We start from the raw sequence: 21248 nt of genomic DNA, 5'->3' as shown, positions 1-21248 counted from the left end.
TATAAAGCAGTCCCACACAAGTCTAAATTTCCGACATGTGTGGAACATGTGTCACTGGCCCCTAAGGCATCTTTGCTCCGAATGAGCTCTCGGCTGATTGTTTTGTTTTAGTCGGCAACTAATTGAGATTCAACAGCCGCCTCCTCCCCCTGCGGCCACGAGCGGCACTCTCCAACAACATGCCTTCCATTGTACCATTTTAAAACGGCTCGCATCACCACGAGGCTCTTGTATGTGTTAGAGCTGATTAGCAATGCTAGGGCCAAAACGTTGAAGTAGAGAAAATTGGTCCGTAGGTTAAACGATTTAAGAATTCCAACATCGCACGAATGTTATAACATTCATAGAAAGGTGTGGAGCAGTCTAGCTCTCCAGAGAACCATGCTGTACATTGTGGCTGATTACCCAGGCATTCGTCATCAGTGACATAGACTTTAGCTGCAGCAGCAGCAGCGTGTTCTGCAGCAGCATCAGCAGAGCAGCATGTTCAGCAACATCAGCAGCGGCATGTTCAGCTACAGCAGCAGCTGCAGCAGCGTGTTCAGCAGCAGCAGCGTGTTCAGCTGCAGCAGCAGCAGCAGCGTGTTCAGCTGCACCAGCAACAGCAGCGCAGCGTGTTCAGCAGCAGCATGTTCAGCTGCACCAGGCGCTGTCCATCTGCATTCATTCCAATCGGTGTGGAATGCCGCGGCACGCCGGATAGTTGTGATCACGACCTCAGTGTAAAATGGGTTAGTGGCTTCCTATCGCACATCGGATTGTTTACACTCTACGCTCACTCCTCTACAAGCGTCCGCATCAATCCTCTCCATCAGAACTCGATTCCCAGTCCGGATCGTACGCAACGGATGCCAATCGACGCTACGATCCGTGGCCCAGAGTGATGCTGTTGCCATTTCAACGAGGTCTACGGCCCGAACAACTTGGAGCCAAGTTACTGTCAGATGTTCGGGATCCATCCTCGAGTCTCCGGCAGTTCTGCAGCAGACTTCGTCTCGTGTTGCTCCGCAGAGAGGCGATGGACTGGATAACCTCGACGTGCAGTCGGACTCCGACTGGTAGAGACGACAGCGCAGCAGCAGCGGCGGTGCAACAACGCACGGCGAGACGGGGCTTTGAAAGTTGGCGTTTATTTGCTCCTCCCAGTAAAAAGTTATTTACATTAAGACGACAAACTTGAAGGAGGTAGAAAGCTCTAGAAACCGCTTGCCTCGTTGGTAGAAAATATTTCTGGGATCTCCGATTCCTTGGCCAACAAATGTTTTATTTATGCGATTTTTTCTTTCAAAAATGGAAACTGACTTGTACATTCAGCTGATATTATACCACGTTTGCAAATCCACTCAGCCCGATCAAGTTTTGATGAAGCACGAGGAGAAAATTTACAACTCACCGTCACTTATGATTTTCAAAAGCGCACGTGTCACTTCGGACTTTCCGCCATTTAAAAACACATCGTTATAAAAATATATATTTGTATATACCTTTTCTTATATATACCGCATATATATGTTTTGCGCCAATTTAGCCAGTCACAGCTCAATTATTTGGGCTTGAAATTCATTAGCACAGTTCACGTTACAAAACACGCTCCCTCGCCAGCCACTCAGGGTCTGCGCAGTAGTGTCACTCACCCTCACCCTCGTCACCCTCATCATCGTCACCCTCATCATCGTCACCCTCATCATCGTCACCCTCATCATCGTCACCCTCATCGTCGTCACCACCACCACCCTGGGTACAGGAGGTGAGGTGTTGTGCCGTGTGAAGGGTGATGATGCCCCCCCCCTACCAAGGCTTGCATTGCCTCACCCCACCACAGTCAATTGTTTCACTTTCGGAGGACTCAGCACAACTCGCGCACGCAAACTTCAAACAATGAAACTGACGACCCTCGCCACACTTTGTTCACGGGACACGTCGCCGCTACCGCCGCCACGAAGGACGAGATGAAGGACATCCCCGGCTGCACCGTGGGAGCAGCGCGCAGCTGTCCCGCGGGCCTCATCAGAGAGGGCCTCATCAGAGAGGGCACCCAACAGCGGTACCCAACACGGATTCCACTCTCACGGCGGACCCCTCGCTGCGGCACTGCCACGACCACGCCTGCAGGTAGCACCATCAGTCGCGCCTGCACTCACGCCCGTAGAGGCACCATTCCTACCGGACATTTGCGCTACGATGCAACGATGAACACAATTCGGGGTTAATCCGACAGAGTTGTCCGTCATGTCCAATTAGCACCGCTCGGCTGAACGAGGCCCGCAAGTGCTCATGGAAGCCGGTGCGACGGCCAGGATGCTGCGTGTGCTTGCTCTGTGATGGAGGGTGGCATTGTGGGTAATATCCATGATGCAGTGCGCCCTGAACACCGACTGTCTTGGCATGCGCATGTAAACTCACATGCGCGTTCTGGCCGGCGGGCTTTCTCCTCGGCTGACAGGTTATTTATTCGGCTGGCAACACTCGCTGCGCCGGGCAAATGCGAGCGGACAGCTGGCAAGCCGGCACGTGGGTCACAGTTCAAATCCCAATACAGCTGCCCGGCAACTTACACGGGAATTACCAAAGTGCATCGTCGTCTGCTGTAAAATTGGACTCTAAAAGACCCTGTGATGTCATTGTAAGAGGATACTTGTGTGCTGTCATCGCCAGAATCGTAAATTTGGAGGAAAAAAAACTGCGCGCAAAGTAAATTGTAAAACGTTATGGCCCTAAATTAACAGTGGACTCGACGCACCCCACGAGAAAGTGGAGGCGAAGCTCGCTGGGCCCCTGCCCGCTTCGCAGGGGAGACCGCAGATTCAGAGCAAGCGGCTGCTGCTGCTGCTGCTGCGGCGGAATGGGGAGCGGCACTCGCAGGCGGCACGGTCACGCGCAGGGGCCGCGGGGTCGGATCCACGGCGGGCACGTGGAGTTCAAGTGGCGTCGGGGCCGTGGGGTGGGGGGCGGGGGGTGGGCGGCGACATTTCCGCCCCCCCTCACCCCCCCCGATCCCCTCCAGCCCCCGATGTGCAATTCATCAGCTCCCACTGCCCCCCTTCCGGATCCACGCGGGTCTCATCGCTAAACATTGGACCTGAAATTACTAATACTGCATTTAAAAAAAATTAAAATCAACCTACAAATGTAACTTAAATCACTTCCATAACAAAACAAAAATAACATCGATAAGAAAATAAAGTAATGGAGGCGCCCCCCGGCCAATAGGGGGCCAGACCAACGGGCTGAAATGTCTCGGAGGCGGCGGGGAGACGTAGCGCGGCCGAGCGGCATGCTCCAGGGTGGTCCAGCTTGCCCCCCCCCCCCCCCGCATGACAGCGCCACGCTGGGGCTGTGCACGCGGAGCCACGGTCGTGGCCAGGGTTCGGGGTTGGTGCCGCTGGCTACGTCCATCGGTAACTGCCGCTTGTGCCACGCTCCGCTCGAGTTTCAAAGAGCCCGGAGCTCAATCTTCACGACCACAACCACTTGAATCCCCCGCACCTCCACGCTCCCCCCCCTCCCACGGCAGAATTAAACTTCAGAGCCGCGTGTGGTGCACGACAAGTGGAATCCATCGCCGCACTCCCCGGAGGTCCCCGAGCGGTACAGGCCCCACCCCCCCCCCCGGTTCCTCCCAAGGTGGGGGGGGTTCTCCCTCTGGGGTCAGGTTCATCCAAAGTCCACGAATCTCGGCCCACGAAGGAGCAACGTTTTCAGAGTTAACGTCACACGAGCAAGAGGAGGTGGCACCTTCACGGAGAGTCGCTCCACGCAACGAGAGCTCCGGGTGGGCTGCGTAGCTGGGATGGACCCAGTCTCTCCACGGCAATACCATCGCATCATACCCAGCCTGCATCCCTCTATCCCAGTCCATCACGACCCATTTCCATATTCTAGTCTATCACGAAACAATGAAGTCACTAATCCCCCAGTCCTTTCCGACCATACTTAATACCTCTTGCCCTAAATTCCAGTCAGCTGGCATTCCTGTACATTACCCATCACACCTAGTTTTATCCACTATTAAGTCTGACCCATGACCGCAGAAACCTCATCCTCCCAACCCCGTCCATCTGCCTGAGATGTGGTGGCACATGTAGAGAAGCAGGGAGTAGTGGCGGTGGTAATAGTGTTGATGACAATAGTGATTGTGATTATAGTGGTCTTAGGGATTACAATGGAGTGGAAGTGATGGAGATGATGATGATGTGAGTGATGGGTCAAGGGAAGCACAGTTTTGATGGCGGTGATGATGACGATGATGGGTGTGTGATGGTGGGGTTAGAACAGCAGGGGAGTGGAGGTGCTGATGATGGAGTTAGCGATGGCCGTGATGGTATTGATGGGGATAGGACATCACTGTGGTGGAGGTGATGGCCGTGATGGTGTTGATGGGGATAGGACATCACTGTGGTGGAGGTGATGGCCGTGATGGTGTTGATGGGGATAGGACATCACTGTGGTGGAGGTGATGGCCGTGATGGTGTTGATGGGGATAGGACATCACTGTGGTGGAGGTGATGGCCGTGATGGTGTTGATGGGGATAGGACATCACTGTGGTGGAGGTGATGGCCGTGATGGTGTTGATGGGGATAGGACATCACTGTGGTGGAGGTGATGGCCGTGATGGTGTTGATGGGGATAGGACATCACTGTGGTGGAGGTGATGGCCGTGATGGTGTTGATGGGGATAGGACATCACTGTGGTGGAGGTGATGGCCGTGATGGTGTTGATGGGGATAGGACATCACTGTGGTGGAGGTGATGGCCGTGATGGTGTTGATGGGGTTAAGACAGCACTGCGTGGGTTCTCCGCAGGCCCACCAGGTTGTCCGCGCTGATTGAGCGTCGCATCGTCGTCTTGTTCAGGTCCTTGTACTTGTCCTCGCAGAGCCGAGAGATGGCCTAGACCCACACACGTCACCGCGGGCAGTCAGCCAGACACGCAGCACAGCCCCACACACACCAGATGCCACCCCCTCCTCTCCACCCAGGCAGCTCATACGGCTCAATGGCCAGTCAGCGTGACTAGCCGGTGCGTGCTGTGTCTATCTGTTTGTGTGTTCAAGTATGTGTGTATGTGTCTCGGTATTTTATGCCTTCAAATATTCCTCTCCCTTAACTCCCCATGAGTTATGGGACAGTTGTGAAGAGTGCAGTTTCTGTTCCTGGGCAGTGTGCTTTTTACCAGCTCCACTTTGGCAGCAGAGGTTTCGCTCCAAATAAGTCGAGCAGCATTATTTTTTAATTGGCTGTATAACGCTGTGTGAAAGCTACCGAACCTATTGTTTTATATGAGCTCTGGGTCTTCTCTATGCTTGCGAAACGTGGACCTCTTTAAATCAACATCTGTGCCAGTTCGAAACATTCAGGCTGGCCTGTCTATGATCCATCTTTGATTGAACCAGACTGGATTTTGTGATCTCACAAGATTTTTGAAAGAGCTGGCAGTAGTCCCAACAGTAGGTTTCTCCTACGCTACCTGGGTCATGTAGCCCACATGCCCAGCCACCGCATGCCCAAGCAGGTTCTGTTTGGCCACAGAGAGGGGGCTAAATAGGCATGGTAGGGGCGAGGGAAGAGATTGGCCAATGTCGTATGGGAAGACGTGGTGCTGAATGGGCTTGGCAATGATACCAGCGGTATCAAGATCGGCCTCTGTGAAGGAGGCTCGTGAATTATGCTATTGGCTCTGTACTGTGATCTCCTGCCAGCAAGCCTTGGCAGTTGATGTGGCCTCAAAGTGCATTTAGCCTGGCACAATCGCTGTGGTGACGTCACTATCACTTAGTGTCAAATGGCGGCTGCTGTTGGTGGTGTCTGCATATACACATGTGTGCGTGTCTGTGTGAAGTGTCTGCATGTGTGTGTACCTGTGTGTATTTGCATGTCTGTGTGTATTCGAGAGTATCTGTATGTGTATGAGCCTGCGTGTGTCTGCATGTCTGTGCATATCCGTCTGCATGTCTATCTGTATCTGTGTCTGTATGTCTGCAAGCGCATCTGGGCGTGCATGTACGTGCGAATCTGTGCATGTCTGAGCGTGCGCGTCTATGCGTGCCTGTGTGTTCATGCTTGTCCGTGCGTGTCTGTGCGTGCCTGTGCGTTCGTGCTTGTCCGTGCGTGTCTGTGCGTGCCTGTGCGTTCGTGCTTGTCCGTGCGTGTCTGTGCGTGCCTGTGCGTTCGTGCTTGTCCGTGCGTGTCTGTGCGTGCCTGTGTGTTCATGCTTGTCCGTGCGTGTCTGTGCGTGCCTGTGCGTTCGTGCTTGTCCGTGCGTGTCTGTGCGTGCCTGTGTGTTCATGCTTGTCCGTGCGTGTCTGTGCGTGCCTGTGCGTTCGTGCTTGTCCGTGCGTGTCTGTGCGTGCCTGTGCGTTCGTGCTTGTCCGTGCGTGTCTGTGCGTGCCTGTGCGTTCGTGCTTGTCCGTGCGTGTCTGTGCGTGCCTGTGCGTTCGTGCTTGTCCGTGCGTGTCTGTGCGTGCCTGTGCGTTCGTGCTTGTCCGTGCGTGTCTGTGCGTGCGTATCTGTGTGAGGGACGGAGACCTCAAGCTTCTGTGCGCGCTCCTTGCTGAGCGGCTCCAGGGGGAAGTTGAGGTTGTTGTCGTTGGCGAGCGACCGCAGGTCGAAGTAGTACTTGGCGTAGACGCTGGACGGCACGTTGATGTTGAACTGCAGCATCTCCAGGAACTGTCTCTCCAGCTCGTTCCTGGGGAATAGGTGGGTGGGGGGTGCCGGGGGCCGAGTCAAACACGGAACCCAAACTCCACACCCGCGAGTGGCGCCGCGCCAGCCGTGCAGCGCTTACGAAGCAAGGGTTGGCGAGTCACAAGGAGATTTGTTTGTAAAACTCCCCGACGTCTGGGCGCAGGAGCGGAATGGAGCCTGGCGGTCAGGCGAGTGTCTCGCCGGGTGAAAATCCCAGCCCCGCGGAGCTACGAGGTGGCAAGGAGACGCCGGTACGGCGAGTGGTTTCGTGAACCCGTCCATCCTTCTGGAACTTTGAGCGTCACGCGATCGTATGCAAGGGATGTATCCGGACACGCCACTTCAAGGCTCGCATTCCACATCTCGATGAGTCGACGCAACCCATTCCCCCCCCGGGGTCGACGAACTGAGCACCACTGCGAGAGGAATTCAACAGTGGCCACATCTTTGCGGACAGACTCGCCCCACCGCCCGTCACAGGCGCTCGCTAACAGCACTTGCCCCAGCAGCCTATACAAGGCTGCACGGGGGAGCTTGGTCTCTGCTCACATGTCGTCCACTGTGATGTCGCGCAGGATCTGGCAGTAGTCGACGTTCCACACGGCCTGGTCGTCCCACACCTTCGACGCCAGCAGGATGGCTCCCAGCAGCATGCGCTTCCACCCGCCCGGACACACGGACACCTCCGCGTACGTCAGCAGCCGCTCCAGATACACCTGGCGTGGGGGACGTACAGGATCAAGGAACGCGAGCGATGAGTTGCGTTCGGTCGCGACACCTGACCCCGGCGGTGACTCGCAGCCCCATGGCGAGTGCTGCGTGGCCTTACGAGGGTAACGATGGCGCACTCGGCGGTGAGCTGCGCGGCGTTGAACAGCGTGCGCACGAAGCGGTAGATCTGCTTGTGGTCCGGCTCGTGCTTCTCGTAATCAGCCGGCGTCTCGCTCTTCTGCTCCGTCGCACGACGGCGTAGCGCACAGCAGGCACACGACACGCATGCTACGTCACACGACAGCATCCCACCGTCACAGCAACACATCGCCATCACAATTATCGTAACACCATTATCATCAACATCAACACCACACCACAAAATGATTGCACCATCACAAATGTCACACCGCCACCACCGCCACCGCCGTCATCACCCCCCCCCTCCCAGCCCTCCCTTACGGAGAGAGGATGAAGTTTTTCATCGAAGATCTCCATGAGCCGCACATCAGGGTCCCTGGGGAAAGAGGTCAGAGGTCGGTGAGCGCCAGAACTCGCTTACGCCCGCAAGACACGCGAGCAGATCGCACGTGTGAGAATCCATCATCCGACATTCATTTACGTTGCTCGCGATTGGTTCAGGGAAACCCTGTGGCCGCTAGATGCCGCAACCACTGCTGGAGAAAATAAATCATTTTGTGAACCGAATCATGACCTAGAATTGTATGAAATCACCGCATCTGAGCGAGTGCTGAATCGCTTCGACTCTGCTCAGTGGTGCCCCACGGCGGACAACAAAGTAGCGGTGACATCGCGACCCGAACCCGGGTCCTGAACCCAACACCAACGCCGACCACGACCCTAACCCAGCAAACCTCCCAAAACCCAGCCCTGACCATTCATTCCAGCCATCACCCCTGCCTATCCCTGACCCAAACCCCAACCCCTTCACTGCTCTGGACAAAACCCAAACTTCAGCTTCCACTCGAGGACTCCAGCTCTGGACCCTAACTCGGCCGTTCACGCGGCCACAACCCCAGTGCTCACTCGAGTCCAGGGTTGGGGGAACTTTTCATTGCCGGGGGACAAATGCGGATTTTAATTCCCTGTGGCGAGCAACCCCACAACAGCTGACACCGAGCCGTGATCACGCCGGGACTGTCGGCATTGACCGTGTGCACACGACTACAGGACAACCGGTGACTTGACGGATACATGCCGTTTGCCGGCCCCGTCGTAGTGGCGAGGCCCCGCACAATCTTGAGCTGTGGAATTAAGGTCACGGCCCGGATAGATTCCCCCCACGATCGCCCGAGACGAAGAGTCGCCCTCTCCCCCATCGCGAGACGAAGCGCGAGCTCCGGCTCTATCCAGCCTGCTACAATCCAAACCCCCCACGAGGCTGCCCCCTCCCCCAACCTCGCCCCACCCCCGCCCCCTGGAGCCGCTTCCCGAGACCGCCCCCTGCTCCCACACACATCTGCCGTTACGACCCCAGGGTCGGGAGTCAGGGGTCGGGCGGCGCTCGGCTGCCTGATCACGACGATACGGCCGATGCTGTACTCTTCTCATGAGGGCTTTACTGACAAGTCTCCTCCTCCTCCTCCGCTCCACCCCCTTCCCCTCCTCCTGTCGAGCAGCCGCCCCTTCGAGCAGCACCGACTTTGGTTTCGGCTGCCTGGGTCCACCGTGAGCCCGTGTGGAGACGAGGGGGCGCTCCAACCGGTCCCCAGCCCCGACACGTGTCTAGAGTGATGCAGGGCGCGGCCACTCACCTGTTCTTGATGTGGTAGTAAACGGCCAACGCCACGCTGCAAGCGTACGCACACGCGCGCACGCAGGCACCGAGGTACAGGGATGCACACAGACAGGAGACGCACAGACGTGGACACGCAGTCAGACAAAGACGCACGCACATCGACATGCACACGCGGGCACGGTCATACAGACACGGACGCACACATACGCAGGGTCACGCGTGCACAGATTCGCACGCACAAGACAAAAACAAGCACGGCAAGAATTAGAGACCAGTGGGGAAAAAACGTGAATCTACACCACAGGGAATGAATGCGGTGTGTGTGGTCAGTGTGGTGTGTGTGGGGTGTTTGCAGGCTGTGTGAGGTGTGAGTGTGGTGTGTGTGGTGTTTGTGGGATGCGTGTGGGGTGTGTACAGGCTGTGTGTGGCGAGTGTCGTATTAGTGTGGTGAGTGTGGTGAGTGTGGTGAATGTGGTGTGAGTGTGTGGTGCTCACCACTTGATGGTGTACTTGAGGTTGGGCTGGCTCACGGTGCTGTCGTCCAGAAAAATCGTGGAGCAGGAGCTCGACTTCTTCAGAGGCTGCGACGGAGAGACCTGTTCCCAGCGCATGGCACACACGCACACGCGTTACATGTACACACGTGACACGCACACACGTGACACGCACACACGCGACACGCACACACGCGTTACATGCACACACGATGATAAAACGGTGATTGACACACAAAGTGTCCCGACGCCTCCCTTGTCGAAGTGATGCCGAGTCGCGCTGAGCACTCAAGCGGTGAGGTAAGGGACAATGAGTGTGAGCCGGGCGCTCCTGGGACCATCACTCACGTGGTTCATGTGGACGCTCTTCCTCTTGTCGCGAACTGCAATAAACAACGCACAGCGCCAACACATCACAACATCACACCGTATACGCACACACTACTACACACAACAACACACACGTCACGCCATTCACACATGAACGCCAATGGTGTACAAACACACGCATCTACAAACACCTACGGACAAGTCACAACGTACACACACACAAAACTATACACACACACACACACGATCGCGGCACACATGTTACACACATGGCAAACGCGTCACACACGCGCTGCACAAACCCCAAATTGGTTTAATGGTGTTGGTGTGTTGTCGGGGTTTAGTGTTGTGGTAGTGGTGATAGTGTAGTTGTCGTAGTGGTTGCATGGTGGCTGCATGTTGTTGGGGTTCAGTGTGGTAGTGGTGGCAGTGCCCGCGCTGCGGCAGTCTCTACCGTCTGGGTGGGACTTGCTGAGGAAGATGGTGCTGGCACGCGGGTGGTCCGAGGGGTTACACTCCCCGCCCACCTCTGTGAATGCACACACAAAGACAAACATCCACCATACAGCCTTTAGTAGAATGTTGTGGCAAGTGCTGTTAGTGAGTGCCAATGAAGGCCAGCAAAGCACACGAGGGGGTGGGTGGCCAGCACCATGCCTGGCCGCCTTAGTCTCCCCAGTGGCCACGTTTACGCACTGCACCAGGTACTCACTTTAAGGCTGAGTCGACCTAGGAGATGCCCATGACTGGTTCAGATATTCGCCACCATTATTGGTCATGAGCGGGAATTAAACTCGGATCTCCGGGGTTCGTAGTTCAGCGTGCTCACCACTCCACTACTGCTCCCCACACGCACATAATCTACAATTTCACATTCTTGATAGATCTCAAAAAAGTGCTATGACATACAATGGCCATCTTAACACAACATTTCTGGGAGGAGGGGGGGGCAGGGGAGTGGCTACTGCCCCCTTTTGCCCCTCCCCCGGCTGCCCCCCTGCGCAGGCAGCAAGGGGCTGTGGGCAGGGAGAGGGCGCGTGTGGCGGCACGCCCACCGCCCGGCGTGGGCGCCGCTGCCGCCGGGTCCGTAATCGCCGACGGAATTAGAGCGCCATGAGCCTCAGCCGTCGGGTTCGGAGGTAAATCCCTGAATAGGCCCCGTGCGGAGCCACATCCTCTCGCAGACACGCCACGGTCACGCGTCTCCGCACGCGCGTCGCTCGCCGCTCGTGTGGCAGAGGAGCACAGGCGGTGCATCTGCCGGTCATCTCAGTCAGTTACCACTTCGCTCCCGGGTTTGTCTCGCGACCTCCGGCCTAGCAGCGAGCCTTCCACACTTTGCGTGATAATCTTAAGGTGCTCCAAGCTTAGCAATGAGCGCTGGCAGTCCAGCTGATGAAATCCGTATCCTAACCTCAACCTCAATTCAAACCCAGGACCTCTCGGCACCGCCGCCTTGCTCCTCCTGCCGAACGTACGTTTGATTTTCCGAGATATTTTCCAGGATCTACACAAACTCAACTAAAGAAAAGTAACATGACCTGCCCCTAAACTGGCGACGAGTAAGTCTACGTGTGATGGCACAGGGAGCAGGCAGTCTCATAGATGATGAGACCAATCGCCGTGTGTAGCAGCGGGAAGTGACCTCTCACTGGAGTTCAACGTGAAGCCCAGAGGGGGTTCAGGCGACCCTCGCTGCGTGAAGACAACCGAGCCAGCACGGCTCACGAGCTTGGGTGCGAATCCCGGCAAACCCCGGAGACTAAACCAGATTTCAAGTCTCAGCCATATCACTATTAATGGCACAAAAACATTATTACTGTATTAGAATGTTCACTTGTTTGGCACATTGCAGCTCTGAGAATGAAGCATGATGGTTTGACATGTGATGAACGCTCTTGCCATGGTGTACAGAGAAGGCCCCCAGTGTGGATAAAGAGGCGTTTGTCAAGACTTCAGAAGTAGTTCTGTGACGTCTCCTTCCGAAAGGGCCGTTCTCCGACACGAGTCTTGACGCTGCTCGCTACGAGCATCCAACTCATCTCATGACACGACGCCGACAGCAGCCGGGTATGATTAATAAAAACATCGACGTAGCAGAACCGGGAATCGGTCGTACAGGCAACAGGGGAAGATCACGAGACTGAGCGACCGGGCGGGCGAGCGACTCTCGTCCGATGGCAGCTGCAGCAGCACGAGTGCTGCTTTTCTTTGAGCAGAGGGGGCGGCAAAGATAGGGTCAAAGGTCGCACTTCACCGGCAACTCTCACTCCCACGGGCGTCTCTCTCCTCACTTCACCTCCTTTATGCATAACGGGGTTAAGGATTCAGGGGGTGTACATACACACACACACACAAGGCACGTTCACCTGTTCTGTATTCATCACCGCCACCCTCGCCGCGCGGTACTACGAGCGGTGTGCACGGAGCCTGCTGCATCGCGCGGGACCCTGGCTGCGGAGTTTGATCGCGGGGTTCCAGGTGCCCCCCGGGGATCCGTGCGGCGCAGCGAGCGAGTGCACGTGAACGCGTGAACACAGACGGGCCCATCAAAATACACGAGACACCCACATGTGCACATATAGAAAAGGATCCCCATTGTACCATTTAACACTTGGGGAAAGTGCTGTTAGCGAGTAGCATCTACCAAGGCCGCTACGGTACAGGAGGGGGCGGGTGTCAAATACCACGGCCGGCCGACCTTTGTCTCATGTTTACACACCGCACCAGATACTCGTTTAAGGCTAAGGTGACCTAGTGGCGGCCCAGAACCGGTTCACATCCTCGTCACGGATGTTTGCTGTGAATCGGTGAGTTCGTAGTAACGCGGCACGCGAACCACGATACTACCGCTCCCTACACACGCGTGCGCACGCGTCCCCGGGTGCACGCGTGTCCCCCTTCACGGCAGTGCCGCCTGCTATCGCGCGGCTCCGCAGCGCCGGCCGTGGGAACAAGGGCGGCGCGAGCGGAGCGAGCCACTCGCGGGCCACTCCACTCCCACACCGGTAACACGACACCACCAGCGGGGGCCGGCCCCGACCCCCAGCCCCCCCACGTCCCTCGCCGTCTCTCTCCGCGTCCGCGACCGTCTCTCTCCGTCCGTCTTTGTCCGTGAAACCCGCCGGGGGAAGGACGTCTTGTGGAGACGAGTTCCGCGAACGCGTCGGCGCCCACGGAGTTTTCCTCGTACACGTAACATGCGTGACACGCGTCCACGTAACACGCGTGTGTTACGTGTGACAGCCCCCCCACGGCTTACGGGTCGTGCGGGTTATTTGACCATGCTTCACCATGCTGGATCACACCGCTGGGGAGCACAGACGTGGCAGCAGACATGGGAGCATAGAACTACAACACAACAACGGGTTTTGCTGCATTACGAGATGCTGCCCGGCACGTAGACCCGCAGCCTTTACCAAACCCTGCTGTGCAAGGTGGTCACCCATCAAAGCACTATCCAGACTTAACCCTGCTAAGCTTCCGAGGTCATAGCTTCCGAGAAGAGATTGGGTGCGCATTCCAGCCGATTTTCTCGGTCGTTTGGGACGGGGGGAGGGAATAAAGTTTCCACTTTCCCCCAGCAGCCTCGCTGTGATAGAGGAAGATCAGACTTCAACGACAGGACCTGCTGCCGCCCGGCTCCCGGACGAGCGCACGACGTACGCGCGTGCCCTGCGCACCGTACAGACGGCGATGCAACTTCGCGTCACGACGCAAATCGTGCGCGACAGTCGATCATTTACAAATCGAAGCGAGTAACACGTGATCGTAATCGTTAATCAAATCGCCGCGGCGAGTCGTTGCGACGCGAGACGTCCTCCCGTCTCCCTCTCGCTACGATGGCCGGCACGGCACACGAGGCGGCGGGTCGCCAGCACCACGCCCGGCCACCTTCGTCTCCCCAGTGGCGACGTTTACACACTGTACTAGGTACCCTTTTAAGACTGAGCCGACCTAGGGGAGGCCCATGGCCGGTTCAGATAATCGTCACCGGGTTTGGCCGTGAGCGAGAATGGAACTCGGGTCTCTGGGTTTGTAGCGAAGTGCGCTAACCACAGCGCCATCGCTCACACAGGCACACGCGCCGAGGCGCGAGTCCTCGGGGAACACCGCGCTGCCAGTCTCCCAGCCAGCCGGAGATATTAATACCACGCACAGACGTGCCACATTCACCCCCACACGCGCCACACTCACCGCACATTACCCTGCCAACACCACGCAACACTCGGCACGCAATAGCCCACTCACCAGTCACACCACTCACCACTCTTACTCCTTATTACCACTCAATGTACTCCTCTCATCACTCACAATACTAGTTACCACACCACACTCACCAATTAATATTATTTACCACACAACACTCACCACTCCATATACTACTCATAACACCAAACTCACCACTATGATAACACCCTCACGACTCAAGACTACTCACTCATCAATAGACAAACTGCACTCCCCACAGAACTTACCCCACAATCACCACAGCACTTACCCCACACTCACCACACCACATGAATCAGACACGAGGACAAATGCTGGGGGATGAGGGGGAAGAGGAGCAGCTGGTGGTGCTGTGCGTGTGCGTGCTGCGTGCGTGCTGTGTGCGTGCTGTGTGACCTGTGTGCATGCTGTGTGTGTGCTGTGTGCATGCTGTGTGTGTGCTGTGTGTGTGCTGTGTGTGTGCATGCTGTGTGTGTGCTGTGTGCATGCTGTGTGTGTGCTGTGTGTGTGCTGTGCGATCTGCGTGTGTGCTGCGGGAGCTGTGTGTGTGCATGCTGTGTGTGTGCTGTGTGCATGCTGTGTGTGTGTGCTGTGTGTGTGCTGTGTGTGTGCTGCGGGAGCTGTGTGTGTGCATGCTGTGTGCGTGCTGTGTGACCTGTGTGCGTGCTGTGTGCGTGCTGTGTGACCTGTGTGCGAGCTGTGTGTGTGCTGTGTGCATGCTGTGTGTGTGCTGCGGGAACTGTGTGTGTGAATGCTGCATGTGTGTGCTGTTCGTGTACTGTGTATGACATGTGGTCCGTGTGTGTGCCATGTGTTTATATGCTGCATGTGTGTGCTGTGTTCGTGTGCTGTGTGTGTGCTTTATGAGTTGTGTGTGGGGGGGTTAAATAAAGAGATGCAGAGAGTGCCCCCCCCTCGCCCTCCCTAGCCCCGGCATCAAAGCCACGCGCTCCCCTGAGTCCATGCCGCATGCACAGAGGCGACGGAGCAGCAGCAGCTACACACTTCCTGTAAGCAGTGACACACTCACACACGGTGACACACTCACACACGGTGACACACACTAACACACAAGGTGACACACACTCACACACAAGGTGACACACACACTAACACATACTCCCACACGGTGACACACACTCACAAACGGTGACACACACACTAACACACGGTGACACACACTAATACACAAGGTGACATCCACGGTGACACACAACCACACTAACACACACTCACACACAGTGACACACACTAACACACAAGGTGACACACACGGTGACACACACTCACACACACGGTGACACACACACTCACACACACTCACACACACTCCCACACGACCACCCACAACCACCGCCTCCTGCCACTCAGCACCTCTGCCCACACGCGCATCCTCACTTCACGGTCGCCCCGGTGTTGTTAGAGAGCGCCCACTGAATGTAGTGTGTGTACGTTGAACTTCTTTCACACTGTACCTAGCCAACCGTGCTAACGGGGGTGCGGGGGAAGGTCAACCAACTAAACACCGCAACGCCACCACTATTTATTGTCACAACCACACAAACCGGCACGCACCGACGGCCTGCAAGGCAGTGGAAACACAGGCAGTCAGGGACACACACGAACACCCAGGGACACAGACACCCAGGGACACAGGACTCAGGGACACACACGAACACAGACGACACCGAGGGACACAGGCAGCACTTCAATATTCAGGCAACCTTGAAACTCAGGGACACAGAAACTCAGATGTTCAGGGGCTCGGGTATTCAGATACTCAAGACACACAGGGGCTGACTTACTCAGGGACACTGAGACACTAAGACACTGTGACACTGGGACACTGAGACACTGGGACACACTGTGACACTGGGACACTGAGACACTGGGACACACTGTGACACTGAGACACTGGGACACTGAGACACTGGGACACTCGGATACAGGGACACTGTGACACTGAGACACACCGAGACACTGAGACACACTGAGACACTGGGACACACTGTGACACTGGGACACTGAGACACTGGGACACACTGTGACACTGGGACACTGAGACACTGGGACACTGAGACACTGGGACACTCGGATACAGGGACACTGTGACACTGAGACACACCGAGACACTGAGACACACTGAGACACTGGGACACACTGTGACACTGGGACACTGAGACACTGGGACACTCGGATACAGGGACACTGTGACACTGAGACACACCGAAACGCTGAGACACTGAGACACATTGAGACACACTGAGACACTGTGACACTGGGACACTGAGACACTGGGACACTGACACACTGGGACACGGAGACACTGGGACACTGGGACACTGAGACACTGGGACACAGGGACACTGGGACACTGAGACACTGAGACACGGAGACACTGGGACACTGTGACACTGTGACACTGAGACACTGGGATACTGGGATACTGAGACACTGAGACACTGGGACACTGACACACTGGGACACTGAGACACGGAGACACGGAGACACTGGGACACTGGGACACTGAGACACTGGGACACAGGGACACTGGGACACTGAGACACGGAGACACGGAGACACGGAGACACTGGGACACTGAGACACTGGGACACTGGGACACTGAGACACTGGGATACTGAGACACTGGGACACTGGGACACTGAGACACTGGGACACACTGTGACACTGGGACACTGAGACACTGTGACACTGGGACACTGAGACACTGGGACACTCGGATACAGGGACACTGTGACACTGATACACACCGAGACACTGAGACACTGAGACACTGAGACACTGACACACTGGGACACTAAGACACTGGGACACTGAGACACTGGGACACTGAGACACGGAGACACGGAGACACTGAGACACTGAGACAAGGAGACACTGGGACACTGGGACACTGAGACACTGAGACACATTGAGACACACTGAGACACTGAGACACTGTGACACTGGGACACTGAGACACTGACACACTGACACACTGGGACACTGAGACACGGAGACACTGGGACACTGAGACACTGGGACACTGGGACACTGAGACACTGGGATACTGAGACACTGGGACACTGGGACACTGAGACACTGGGACACACTGTGACACTGGGACACTGAGACACTGGGACACTGAGACACTGGGACACTCGGATACAGGGACACTGTGACATTGAGACACACCGAGACACTGAGACACTTTGAGACACATTGAGACACACTGAGACACTGATACACTGTGACACTGGGACACTGAGACACTGACACACTGACACACTGGGACACTGAGACACGGAGACACGGAGACACTGGGACACTGGGACACTGAGACACTGGGACACAGGGACACTGGGACACTGAGACACTGAGACACGGAGACACTGGGACACTGTGACACTGTGACACTGAGACACTGGGATACTGGGATACTGAGACACTGAGACACTGGGACACTGACACACTGGGACACTGAGACACGGAGACACGGAGACACTGGGACACTGGGACACTGAGACACTGGGACACAGGGACACTGGGACACTGAGACACGGAGACACGGAGACACGGAGACACTGGGACACTGAGACACTGGGACACTGGGACACTGAGACACTGGGATACTGAGACACTGGGACACTGGGACACTGAGACACTGGGACACACTGTGACACTGGGACACTGAGACACTGTGACACTGGGACACTGAGACACTGGGACACTCGGATACAGGGACACTGTGACACTGATACACACCGAGACACTGAGACACTGAGACACTGAGACACTGACACACTGGGACACTAAGACACTGGGACACTGAGACACTGGGACACTGAGACACGGAGACACGGAGACACTGAGACACTGAGACAAGGAGACACTGGGACACTGGGACACTGAGACACTGAGACACTGAGACACATTGAGACACACTGAGACACTGAGACACTGTGACACTGGGACACTGAGACACTGACACACTGACACACTGGGACACTGAGACACGGAGACACTGGGACACTGAGACACTGGGACACTGGGACACTGAGACACTGGGATACTGAGACACTGGGACACTGGGACACTGAGACACTGGGACACACTGTGACACTGGGACACTGAGACACTGGGACACTGAGACACTGGGACACTCGGATACAGGGACACTGTGACATTGAGACACACCGAGACACTGAGACACTTTGAGACACATTGAGACACACTGAGACACTGATACACTGTGACACTGGGACACTGAGACACTGACACACTGACACACTGGGACACTGAGACACGGAGACACGGAGACACTGGGACACTGAGACACTGGGACACAGGGACACTGCGACACTGCGACACTGAGACACGGAGACACGGAGACACGGAGACACTGGGACACTGAGACACTGGGACACTGAGACACTGGGATACTGAGACACTGAGACACTGGGACACTGGGACACTGAGACACTGGGACACAGGGACACTGGGACACTGAGACACTGGGATACTGAGACACTGAGACACTGGGACACTGGGACACTGAGACACTGGGACACTGTGACACTGGGATACTGAGACACTGAGACACTGGGACACTGAGACACTGACACACTGACACACTGGGACACTGGGACACTGAGACACTGAGACACGGAGACACGGAGACACTGGGACACTGAGACACTGGGACACAGGGACACTGCGACACTGGGACACTGAGACACGGAGACACGGAGACACTGGGACACTGAGACACTGGGACACTGAGACACTGGGATACTGAGACACTGAGACACTGGGACACTGGGACACTGAGACACTGGGACACAGGGACACTGGGACACTGAGACACTGGGATACTGAGACACTGAGACACTGGGACACTGGGACACTGAGACACTGGGACACAGGGACACTGCGACACTGGGATACTGAGACACTGGGACACTGAGACACTGGGACACAGGGACACTGCGACACTGGGACACGGAGACACTGGGACACTGAGACACTGGGACAGGGAGACACTGAGACACTGGGACACTGGGACAGGGAGACACTGGGACACTGGGACACTGGGACACAGGAACATTGAGACACTGGGACACTGAGACACTAGGACACGGGTATACTCGGGTACACTGAGACACTGAACACCGAGACCCAAAGACTCGGGACCTCAGTGGCAGCCCGCGCCCCAAGCGGCGTCGGCGGCGTTCGACTCCCGAGGGGGCGGGGCGCGGCCTCTGGACGCCCCCTTGGACCCCGACCCCTCGGGACCCTGCCCAGTGCCCGGGGAAGGGGCCTCGACTCCCCGCTTCCTGCCCGGGTCTCCCTCGCAAGGCAGAGGCCCGCGTCTCAATGGGCTCTCGCCCGCGTATACCTCGCGCCCCATTAACCGTGCCCCCTTACCCGTGCCCCCAATACCCGTGCCCCCATCACCCGTGCCCCCTTACCCGCGCCGTGTCCCCATCCCCAAGAGCCTGGCCGCCCGTGGCCATGCCCCCTGCACGGTGCTGCGCTCCCACGGACGCGCCCCGAGCCCAATGCCCCCAGCCGCCTCGGGCCGCCCCAAGAGTAAAATTGCCGCGATCTCACGTCCACACCGCCCCGTGCCCTCTCTTTGGGCCTCGTGCCCCGAGAACAAACTCCCCATCCCAGGGCACGTCCCCCTCCCATGCCCCTCCGTCTAAGCCGCGCACCACGTCCACACTCCGCGTGCACCCCCACACTCTGTGCACCGTTGCCCCCCCCCCCAACCCTTGCCCTGAAACCCATGCACCGCGTCCGCTGTGGCCTCGTGCCCCACCGCCTTCACCCCGAGCCGTGGATCTCGCCATGCCCCCCGCGTGCCCCCCCCCCCCCCGCGTGCCCCCCCCCCCCCGCGTGCCCCCCCCCCCCCCCGCGTGCCCCCCCCCCCCCCCGCGTGCCCCCCCCCCCCCGCGTGCCCCCCCCCCCCCGCGTGCCCCCCCCCCCCCCGCGTGCCCCCCCCCCCGCGTGCCCCCCCCCCCCGCGTGCCCCCCCCCCCCCCGCGTGCCCCCCCCCCCCGCGTGCCCCCCCCCCCCCGCGTGCCCCCGTACCGTCGAGCGCCTCCCTGTCGCTGATGTGCTGGAGGTGGACGGCGGCGCCCCCGTCGCGCTCGTCGTCTGCGCGCGCCGCGCGGTGCGGCTCCGCGTGGTTGCGGGACGGGCCCGGGCTGCCGGGCGCCGCCACGCAGCACGACGCGCGGTTGCCCATCGCCGCCGCCGCCGGCCGCTGCTGCTGCTGCTGTTCGCTCCTTCTCGCTCACGCTGCCGCCCGCCCGCCGAAACCCCGCACCACCGCCGCCATGCGCCGCAGCTGCTGCTGCTGCCTCCTCCTCCTCGCCCTCGTCCGCGGCTCGAGTCGCGGTCTCCTCCACCCCCCCCACCAACACCACCACCAACACCCACCAACACCACCACGCCGCTCTCCTTCCCGGGCTCCACCGCGACCACGAGACGCCCCCCCCCCACACTCCACCCCACCCACTCTGCTGCCCCCCCCACTCCACCCCCCCCACTCTGCTGCCCAGGCGCCCCCCGCCGTGGCCGCGCAGTTGGTACAGCCCGGCAGGGCCGTGACGTCACGCGCACGTGCCACACGACCGGCCATCTTACTCAGGGACACCGACTCATGGATTAAGAGTTGATGTTTCATTGAGTTAGGTCGTAAGAACGCAGACAAAAGAGACGATGGGAACGAATTAAAAAGTGGATCAGGGCAAGGAACGCAGCAGGGAAGTGTTGCTTTCCTTGTTTGTTGAACGCAACATTTGCTCATCCCACTGCTGGAAGGTCCTCAGCACGCCGAAATACAAGGTTCAGCATATCAATACCATAAACGATGTCAGCTGTGAATTCACGGAGTGTGAGAGCAAGGCGTGCTGTACAATATCCTCGTGGGCGGAGTCCTGTTGCCGCGTGAACACGTGGGAGTCGCAACACTATGTGTGTGTGTGCGTGCCAGTGGCTGGCGCGTGGGTGGAAGGGCTTTGTAAAAT

The 21248-nt window shown here is 57.5% G+C and overlaps 1 protein-coding gene across 1 annotated transcript; it reads right to left on the bottom strand.

Moving 5' to 3' along the window:
* Positions 1–1114: 1114 nt before the first annotated feature.
* Positions 1115–20649, bottom strand: LOC144730669 (cyclin-Y-like protein 1-B). Its single transcript, XM_078611342.1, has 10 exons — positions 20308–20649; positions 10437–10511; positions 10001–10035; positions 9654–9754; positions 9175–9210; positions 7862–7916; positions 7518–7637; positions 7238–7404; positions 6527–6689; positions 1115–4891 (listed from the first exon to the last, which is right to left on the bottom strand). Exons 1-10 carry the CDS (start codon positions 20462–20464, stop codon positions 4775–4777), a joined length of 1026 nt encoding a protein of 341 aa, XP_078467468.1. The 5' UTR covers positions 20465–20649; the 3' UTR covers positions 1115–4774.
* Between the last annotated feature and the right edge of the window lie 599 nt (positions 20650–21248).

The sequence above is a fragment of the Lampetra planeri genome, chromosome 36, assembly GCF_965212315.1.
Source record: "Lampetra planeri chromosome 36, kcLamPlan1.2.h2, whole genome shotgun sequence".
Lineage (NCBI taxonomy): Eukaryota > Metazoa > Chordata > Hyperoartia > Petromyzontiformes > Petromyzontidae > Lampetra > Lampetra planeri.
The sequence above is the reverse complement of the archived record's forward strand: the minus strand, read 5'-3'. Positions and strand labels throughout refer to the sequence as shown.

Bases quoted from the DNA above. Each gene is read 5' to 3' on its own strand.
- LOC144730669 (XM_078611342.1), bottom strand. From the start codon at position 20,464: ATGGGCAACCGCGCGTCGTGCTGCGTGGCGGCGCCCGGCAGCCCGGGC. The intron at 9,755-10,000 runs GTGAGTGATGGT...CGCTGGGAACAG, and splicing joins AGAGCGTCCACATGAACCAC to GTCTCTCCGTCGCAGCCTCT. The intron at 4,892-6,526 runs GTCTCCGTCCCT...GTGTGGGTCTAG, and splicing joins AGCGCGCACAGAAGCTTGAG to GCCATCTCTCGGCTCTGCGA.